Source organism: Biomphalaria glabrata, chromosome 7, assembly GCF_947242115.1.
Source record: "Biomphalaria glabrata chromosome 7, xgBioGlab47.1, whole genome shotgun sequence".
NCBI lineage: Eukaryota > Metazoa > Mollusca > Gastropoda > Planorbidae > Biomphalaria > Biomphalaria glabrata.
In genome coordinates, this window is record NC_074717.1 from 37,694,921 (window position 1) to 37,705,200 (window position 10,280).

The 10,280-nt window shown below is 35.0% G+C and overlaps 1 protein-coding gene and 1 non-coding gene across 2 annotated transcripts in view; both read right to left on the reverse strand.

Moving 5' to 3' along the window:
- Positions 1 to 10,280, reverse strand: part of LOC106052307 (probable G-protein coupled receptor 158) — a 347,724-nt gene that overhangs the window by 35,118 nt on the left and 302,326 nt on the right. The window contains exons 6-7 of the mRNA XM_056036255.1: positions 7,507 to 7,701; positions 2,109 to 2,177 (exon numbers count right to left, since the gene is read on the reverse strand). Of these exons, the coding sequence (XP_055892230.1) occupies positions 2,109 to 2,177; positions 7,507 to 7,701 (264 nt within the window). The remainder of the gene's footprint in view (positions 1 to 2,108; positions 2,178 to 7,506; positions 7,702 to 10,280) is intronic.
- On the reverse strand, positions 10,051 to 10,121 carry Trnag-gcc (transfer RNA glycine (anticodon GCC)). Its single transcript has one exon. It is a non-coding gene; the product is annotated as a tRNA-Gly (tRNA).

Consider the following 10,280-nt stretch of genomic DNA (forward strand, 5'->3'; position numbering starts at 1 on the left):
CCAGAAATATATATGGAGAAAACAATGTAGACTGTTGCTAATGAAATGGTTATTCCAAAATATTTAGAATCAATCAGGAATCGAAGAGAATCGATATCATACATAAACAGTTTTTCTTGAGGGAGATGAAGATTATGATTGTTGTATTGTGTGAATACAAAAATGTTCACTTGCAGGAATCGATGTTTGTCTCACGAAACCCCCAAAAAATTATTTGAATACGCTTTATAGTTTACTGCTTTTTCGCTAATTACGTGCATTTATAAAATATCCATTGGACATTTGTGTCTTAAAGTAAGAGCACAGGATACAGTAATATCTGTATTTAGCTCTACTAGGATTATTGCATCATGGTGTTATATTACGGTGTTCTAACATGGTGTTATAGTTTTCACATCATGCTGTTAAATTCTGGTTTATTATCACTTCTTGGACATTGGCTTTTGAAACAAAAAATCTATTGTATTGCTGAAATTGCACTTTGGACTATAGCTGTGTGGCAAAAAAAAAAAAAGCTTGGCTACCTGTCAAGGGAGATCGAGTTCGAACCCCGACTTGAGCAGAGCGGAATCTCCCAGATACCTCTCCCCCAGTGGTCCACAATTGATATTGATATTGGACAGTAGCGCACTGAACATGTAATAAGCATAAAAGTTGCGATTTATATAAGGCCCATTGATTTAAATTGTATCGCACACAATAAGACCAAAATAGAACAAGTATAACTCTTGAAATGTAACTCTACTTCCATATGACGTTGATATCACGTTTAGCACTAACCCAAGAAAACAATGGTCTTAAAGGCGCCAAAACATCATGGCGCCAACATTATGGTGAAGCTTTATTTTAACTTAGAAGTAATATTAGTCCAGCGTTCTGGACCCTCGGAAGATGACGGCCGCCAGAGCACCCCAATATCCCCCCCCCCGCCTCTTCTCTGCTCTCTCCGACCCGAAATCAAACTGGGCCTCACTTTAGACTTTGCTGTCCACTGACAGCTTTCACCCGCCGCGTCTACCGAAGTAAAGATAATTAAACAATGATGGCAGCCGCTTGACATACTACCCTAACCTCTGGGGCCTCAAGGGACCCTAAGGATAAAATAAGAGAGAGGGAGTGAGAGAAGCGGAGACGAAGTGAAGGAATGGGCGATTCAAATATGTCTTCTTTTTTCACTTCAAAGTAGATGTATAAGAGAAATATATAATCGACAACGTCATAATAGGTTCAGAATTGACTTTTTTACACTTATAAAAATGACGTCATTTTCTTAAAAGATTCGTTTAAACTTTTGATTGTATGGTATAGTAGAAGGGATAGGGACTGTTCACAAATGGGTTATTTGTAGAGTCCGCTGTACAGGATACGGAATTTTTTTATAAGCTATTTACTTTAAAAAATGTATAATAATTTGTGTGCACTTTACAGACATTCGAAACCAAAACTCTACGTTCACATGCTTGCGGTAATCTTCCATTATAGCGTCGTTTACAGCGTTTTCTTTTTTGTCTTTATGTAATTCGATATTTCAATCAAATCTTTTTTTTTAATTTTACATAATATTTATCAGGTTACATTATATCGCCGCCGGAATTTTCCCATGCCACTTCTTCTTCATTTATATTCTGTTTCTTTCTGACAGTATTCTGTTGCTTGAAGAATGTAAACAAAGAAAAGTTTACTTTTTTGTTTACTGTAACTAACATTGAAATGTCCAATATTTTGTTATACAGAATAATAGCTAATAATTCTAAAAAAGGTTATATAGTGTAATATTTGACATTACTGGACAGTATAGAAGATGTGTATTTACTGGGTAGTAATGAAGATTGTATTTACTGACAGTATAGAAGATGTGTCTTTACTGGACAGTAAAGAAGATGTGTCTTTACTGGACAGTAAAGAAGATGTGTATATACTGATCAGTAAAGAAGATGTGTATTTATTAAGTAATAAAGAAGATGTGTATTTACTGGACAGTAAAGAAGATGTGTACTTACTAAGTAGTAAAGAAGATGTGTATTTACTGCGCAGTAAAGAAGATGTGTTTTAACTGAGCAGTAAAGAAGATGTGTATTTACTAAACATTTAAACTGTGTACTACTTACTGGACAATAGAGAAAGAAAGCCCCAAATAAAACAACTCTCATAAGGACGGGGCTGGCTGCCTTTAGAACCTGCAAACAAATTGATAGACAAATATCTTAGATTTCTGTAAAGTACATTAAGAAATGAGGACAAAAATGATTTCTAAGACCACAATTAGCTATGTATTCATTTTTCAACTACCATATTTTGTGCGTAAATGAGTTTTTCTTATGGTAAGGATTTTGTTGGCAAGCATATGATGATATACATATCATTATAAATTTATTTTCAATATACTTCCCAGTTATGTGTTATAAAAACTAAGGTTAAAACTACAAAATAAACAAGGTTACAAAGACAGATTATGTGGAAACACAAACTCAAAGTCGGCCCCCGAAATGGTCCGCTCAGGCAAGTAAGAAAGGCAGGTTTCAATATTTTCAACTTAAATATCAGAAACTATGAACTACAACCTACAACAACCACAACCCTATGAACTATCACAACCCTATCAACAACCACAACCCTACCAACAACTACAACCCTATCAACAACCACAACCCCAGCAACAACCACAACCCTATCAACAACCACAACCCAATCTCCTTCGATACAAAAAGACGAGACATGTACGTGTCGAAAGTATTAGGCCGATGTTTATGTATTGTTAGGCGACTGACGACATGATACCACATGGTTCGGAGATATTTATTACAGAGGCGTATCGAGCAAAATGTGAGCCCGGGGCAAGGCACCTTATTGATCCCCCCCGCCCCATTTTCCATGAACATCAAATAGAAACATAGGCTTACAAATAAAATGTATTTAATAATAATGTAATACAAATAATCTTAGAATGTATTACCTAACTATAATAATCTTTTTTTTTTTGGCGCCATCTCTGCGTGTGGCGCCACCCCCCCCCCTTTAAAGGTGACGCCCGGGGCATCGTGTTCCCTTTGCCCCCCCCCCCTCCCAATCACTAAGCTCTTGGAGATATATTAATGTTATTATTATTATTATCACATTGTAAATATTCATAAGTATTCAAAGAATTGATATTTGTGAAGGTGAAGTTCTGTATGAACCTGCCTAACTGATGCTATTTAATGTTTAATGTTATTTAATGATTATCTAATTGATTTTATTGTTTTGTAAACGGCACATCTCTCATTCAAAGTCTCAAACAAAAAAACTTTTCCATCTATTTAAATGCATAATATGATTGCAGTATGTAATTGTGCGTCTATAATATGAAAAACTAATTATTAATTGTTGTTTTAAAAATTACTTTCAACATAATGCATACTAAATATTTTTTTTCCTCTTAAAAAAAAAAGTAAACATTTTATCTAAATAGTAAGAAACTTATATGACGAAAGTACTTAATTTAGTTTTAAAAATTGTTTAAAAACACCTTTATGACAACAAATCTTAAACCCTTTTCATAAATTTTTTAACATATGCTAAATAGTCACCTACCATATTGAATAATAACATGTATTTTGTAAATTTTATTATACTTTTACTAGTGAATAGTTGTAAAAATGGTGTATTTTTATGAAAAAAACTGCTTCGACTAGTTAATTTTAAAAATTAATTTTTTCGCTTTCAGAAAAGAAAAAAATAAAGTAGCCGTTGCATCGGAGCTTTGAAAGAACTAATATATCAGATTTTCAATATCTTTTCTAGTTTATGAGATCTTAACGGGACGGACGGACAGACAAACCACACAAAACTAATAGCGGCTATTCTAGACACAAATAGAGTCCAATTGGAGCTTACAGTATCTGTTGGTTACATAGAGTACAAATGTCCAAATTTCAATAAATGAAGTTACGAAAATTAGGTAATTATAACTATTTATAGTATTCCAATCTTGCTCCGCATAATTTAAAAAAAAAAAATGTTCATAGAAATGAATCTTTAATCCATGTCAGAATTTTTTTTTTTTGAAGGTTTTTTTATTTTTTCAAGATTGTCATTGTAAAAAAAAAATCCAGTTGACAAGCCAATAATTGCTGAGATTATATGGCTTCTTCAATAATTTGTAATATATGATGGTCTGTGTTTTTTTGTGTGTAAAGTCTTCAATCGCTAGCATTTTTTTATTTTTTCGTTCTCATTCCTAGAGAGCTCTTATTTTGATTAATTAAAACAGAGTTCTAGCTCTTGACATGAGCTATTTATTTCAGTCTCAGTTGATGTCATGTTGTTTTAACGGATATAGAACGACACTACGTCATGATACGCGAGACTTTGTTGTTTGCAATGTGGCTTCAAGAAAACTTTTTCAATGCCTGACACCGCTCAGAGAAGTAGTGTAGTGAAAATGTTGATACAAGTTGTATACAAGAAGGCTGTGTTGATACAAGTTGTATACAAGAAGGCTGTGTTGATACAAGTTGTATACAAGAAGGCTGTGTTGATACAAGTTGTATACAAAAGGCTGTGTTGATACAAGTTGTATACAAGAAGGCTGTGTTGATACAAGTTGTATACAAGAAGGCTGTGTTGATACAAGTTGTATACAAGAATGCTGTGTTGATACAAGTTGTATACAAAATGGCTGTATTGATACAAGTTGTATACAAGAAGGCTGTGTTGATACAAGTTGTATACAAAATGGCTGTGTTGATACAAGTTGTATACAAGAAGGCTGTGTTGATACAAGTTGTTAACAAGAAGGCTGTGTTGATACAAGTTGTATACAAGAAGGCTGTGTTGATACAAGTTGTATACAAAAGGCTGTGTTGATACAAGTTGTATACAAGAAGGCTGTGTTGATACAAGTTGTTAACAAGAAGGCTGTGTTGATACAAGTTGTATACAAGAAGGCTGTGTTGATACAAGTTGTATACAAAATGGCTGTGTTGATACAAGTTGTATACAAGAAGGCTGTGTTGATACAAGTTGTTAACAAGAAGGCTGTGTTGATACAAGTTGTATACAAGAAGGCTGTGTTGATACAAGTTGTATACAAGAAGGCTGTGTTGATACAAGTTGTATACAAAATGGCTGTGTTGATACAAGTTGTATACAAGAAGGCTGTGTTGATACAAGTTGTATACAAAAAGGCTGTGTTGATACAAGTTGTATACAAGAAGGCTGTGTTGATACAAGTTGTATACAAAAAGGCTGTGTTGATACAAGTTGTATACAAGAAGGCTGTGTTGATACAAGTTGTATACAAAAAGGCTGTGTTGATACAAGTTGTATACAAGAAGGCTGTGTTGATACGACAACGCCATAGACTATATAAAAAAAAAGTAAAGTTTCACTTTCAGACCTTGCGATCTATAGGGCAGATGATGTAAAGGTCATCTGTTTCTCTGGCCTACGGTTAACGAGGGTGTAATGTGTGGCCAGCACCACGACGCACCGCCTTTACCTTTCCCAAAGTAATGTCAGGTACCCATCAGAGCTGGAAGGACTCGAGAGGCGCCCTTAGGATCTCGAACCATTGATATAAGTTCACAATTTTAACAAATAAAATATGAAGCCTTTTTAAATTGTATGTGAATAAAATGAATGAAGTCTTTTCCTAAAGCCTACAAGACTAAGATACAGGGTCCAAGGACCTACTCCTTGCAAAGAACAATCATTGTAGAAGGATAAGAAAATGTATATTTCTGTTTTGGTCTGAAGTCGTAAACATTTTTACTTCAGAATTGTAGATCATTACGTCGTGGTCTGAACATCCCGTAGGATGTCAGTGTATGGCGGCGGACAGAGCTGAACCTGGAACTATCGACACGACAGCCCAGAGCGCATACTACAGGCCTTCATTCGAGAAGAGACTTTATCTTTCAGTTAGATCAAAATTAAAACATGAATAGAAACATAATTGTATTTATTTTCTATTTTGTTCTATAATTAGAACTTTGTTCAGCGCAAAACACAACAGCGTTTAATGAACCTCATCCACCAATCGTAAACAAACAACATTTAGCCACGTGATTCTATATATCTTCTATACAAATTATGTAATCCATAGTGGCTGTCACGTGATACGTATTTTTTATTGTTTTATCAATATTATGACGTGGCTATATGTTTATTTACGATTGGTGAATGAGGTCAATTGATGATTTTGTTTTATGGATGAGAATGTAAATTTAAAAACAAAACGCAGACATGAACATCAATTTATAAGGTTGAGTTTTTGTTCTCGTTTTTCCATTTCACTTCTGCAAGCTCTATGACACACATTTTAACAAATATTTGCAGACAACTCTTTTAATTAAGTCAAGGACACTCACTAAATTATTTTGTTTAAAAAAAATAATATTTCTTTCACATTTTTTTCAATTGATTGAAGTTTGAGCAAAAGACACCAATAAAAAATATTTTTTTTTATAAATTATTATTTAAAAAAAAACAACTCATTTATTTGCATTTCTTCCATCTTCAATGTTCCTAGTTCTGAAATATCTCGCCCGAATGTCTAGCATTATTTCCATTGCGCTCTGGACTACACCAAGCAGCAGAGAAACTATAAAATTTCAAGGCAATAATGAGGCGGGAAATTTTAAAGCTATGGGAAGAGAACTCTTTTTTTCGTGATTTCTGAAGTGAAATTTAAAAGCTGTTCTTTGCAGGACCGGAACTCTAAAAATAATAACCAACTTCTAGAAATGGTTGTCTTTGTTTTAAATTCCCACACATTTTGTTTTGTCCAAAATTTTCCAAGCTATCAATGTTTTATTGTGGAGACACCAATGGTTTTTTCATTTTTGTTTCATATTATTGAAATATGCAATTGTCACACAAATGAAACGATGTTAAAGAGTTATATCTATTGCAGAAAATTATTAATAGTCAAGCTACTCTATAGAGGAACTATAAAGAATAAAGTAGAGATAAGCAATGGTTTTAAATAGGTGTATCGGTATAATACTCTTTTTTTGTGTGCAATTCGAATCACTGCAGAATCAACTTTTCTAAGCTCCGTAACCCATCATTAAATTTAGTTAGGGATAACATTAAAGTTCAATTTAGCGTCCTTGACATTAAAACATCTTGGAAACAACCATTGATATAGCTCTAGCTTTGATTCGCCTTAGATTAAGATCTGTAATTTGAATCAAATCCTGGGAAAGACAGACTATTTTCGCTCAAAAATGTAGCCTGTGTTTTTCTAGGTATGTACACAATGAGTGCTTGTGTTTTTCTATGTATTCCTACACAACGTTTTGTGTTGTCCTGTGTAAGGATACATCTCACGTCTGTGTATTTGTAGCGCACATTTCTGTGTTTTCTGTGTACCTCACATGTATGTGTTGGTGTCTGTGTATTTGTATCGCACATTTCTGTGTTTTCTGTGTACCTCACATGTATGTGTTGGTGTTTGTGTATTTGTTGCACACGTTTCTGTGTTTTTCTGTGCATGGATGCATCACGTGTCTGTGTTCTTACCTTGACATTCCGGTAGTGTATAGTGAACCAAACAAGAACCAGCAGAAAGGACATGATCAGCCCAGAAATGGCCAGCAGAATTGAACGCAATATCCAGTTGAGTGCTAATATACAAGGCGACTGGTCAATGCAGACTTCACATCCGGTGGCGCAGGGCTTACATTGAAAGTCTGTGTCGTAGCGATTCGGTAAACCCTGAAACAGAATCATACACACATGTATGAGGAAAGATTGAAAAAGTTGGATTGAAATACAATCTGTATTAGAGGATGCGTTCACCACAATTCACGCTACTTAAAGTGTGTGTGTGTGGGGGGGGGAAGCATTTTTACACATGTGGATTCAAGTCATAGGATTAAAGCGTATAATGGTGGGAAGCGTGGTCGAAAGGCCAAGTGAGCTTGAACTTGGCTTGGCTTGGCTACCTAGAAAGGGGCTCGAGGTTCGACACCTGAGCGCCTAAAGGCAGCACGGAAAACCAACTCCCCCCACTGGTCCACAAATGAGATTGGACCAAAAGCAGTCTGAGCATGCTATAAGCATGAAAGTAGCGCTATATAAAAGCTATAATAATAATAATAACATATATGTTATATTGATTATAGAGATCATTCCTACAGAAGTTGAGACTCGTGAATGAATGGACACCTGAGATGAACTCCTATTGAAAGATAGATAGATAGATAGATAGATAGATAGATAGATAGATAGATAGATAGATAGATAGATAGATAGATAGATAGATAGATAGATAGATAGATAGATAGAGACCTAATCTCAAAATAAAACACTGGCCTTATAACCCTATAGCTCAATGTATAAAATTCTTATTAAGTCTGGGAGTTGATGCTGGACACTGGACCTAGAGGTCAGCACCATCTCCAGCGAGCACTTGACTTAAGGTTAAACAAGTAAAGACGGCTGACCAACCAACCTTGCTATTGGTCAGCTACTCTGATGCCTACTTCTATTGATCGTTATTCACTTGACCGCACTGGACTTCATAAACGTCCAATAACCTGTCCATACGAATGTTGTACTAAAGACGTCACACTTCACACCGACAATATCACACCACAATACGACTTGGGAATACCACGGTATGGCTGTGGATACTGGAAGGCATGAGTTCCATTCTGTGAACTAGTTGACTATCATTTTCAGTGCAGCTTTTATTAGTAGTATGGAGAAGACAGAGTATAATGCATAATAGTGTTGTAACCATAGACTTAAAAATTATATCTAGACTGGAAACCGGAAACTAATTCGTATCCGCGATTGATCGATTCACAGACCTATATAAATAGATTTTTATGTACATAACTCTTTTTCAAGCTCTAATGGAAGTCGCCCCAATCAATCTTAGAAAAGTAATGATCTTTAGTTTTCAAAGGTTAGAAATAATGCAAAATTATTTCTCGGATTTTTTTTAGAATGAGCTATTAATCACATAACTATATATTCACGCGTATATATGAAACAAAGCCATTTCCTGTAAATTTCCATTGAGATAATGTTTCAAAAATCTTAGATCGAAATAATTCATGTCTGTTGATTTTAATCATCTTATATACATTTACCTAGATCATTCTAGATTATGTATCTAAAAATTGCAAAATAATAATTATGAGACGAGAGTAGGCCTTCTCTTATTATTGATGTTCAATTACTAGATCTAGATCTAAAAAATAAATTATATGTTACATAGGATAGGGTTGAAAAAAACAAACAAATTTACTTCTTATAACTACTTTACAAAACAACGCCTTGTTTCAACTTTTAAAAAAATTGTCACATTTTTTTGTAGTGTTACTAAATCTCCATGTCCAGTCTAGATATAGCATATATAACTCTATGTTGTAACCCTGCCTTGCACCAGTGCTTATGGTGCGTACGAGTGCACTATTGAACCAGATCAGAAAGGCGCTGGGATAGAGGAAAAGAACAGTGTACCACGTGATTAGGAAGAGTCTGTTGCTGGAAACTAAGGAGCCGTCTTTTGGGCTTCCTGAAGACTGTAGTGGAGACTGTAGTGGGAACCTAGAGCGAAGTGGGGGGAAGGCTGTCGTTGGTCCGTATTCAGGTTGCTGGTGAAAGAACTGGTATAATTAGTAACAAGACTCTTGGAATTCAGAAGGCTGTTATGTGTTTGTCCGGGTAAATAAACACAATTATTTATTTACTGTAGAACTTCGGTGAGTTGCCTGCCTTAGATTTACAACAATAGGATTACCATTTTAATTCAATTTTAAATAAAAAACTAGTCTTGAAACAGAACTGGTACATGCGAGATCTTGCCCTGTACGGAGAGATGCAAACCTAACAGAACACTGCCAGATACCTGGACTATGTTATTTATAGATTAATCTCAGCACTAAGACTTTAGTTCATGGAGGCTTACAAATGGTATGAACTACTAGTTTGTTCGGCTATGACTGCATTAACCGTTTAAAATAAGAACGAAATATGTGCACAGATTTCACTCGTGCGAGGACAATTGTTTCTTCACTTTGGGTGAAGAAAAAAAAAGAAGAAAAAAAAATTTGCATCGACCGGGAATCGAACCCGGGTCACCCGCGTGGCAGGCGAGTATTCTACCACTAGACCACCGATGCTTACAGACGATCAAGCTGCAATAAGCTAATTAAATGGTTTAATTTTTTTTCATACCTGTGATTAATTCACTGATTAATTTTTTGTCAGCCTTCAAACACCTGGCAGTCTAATCATCTTAGCGTTTAAGGCATTGACCTTTTTATGTAAACAGAGTCATA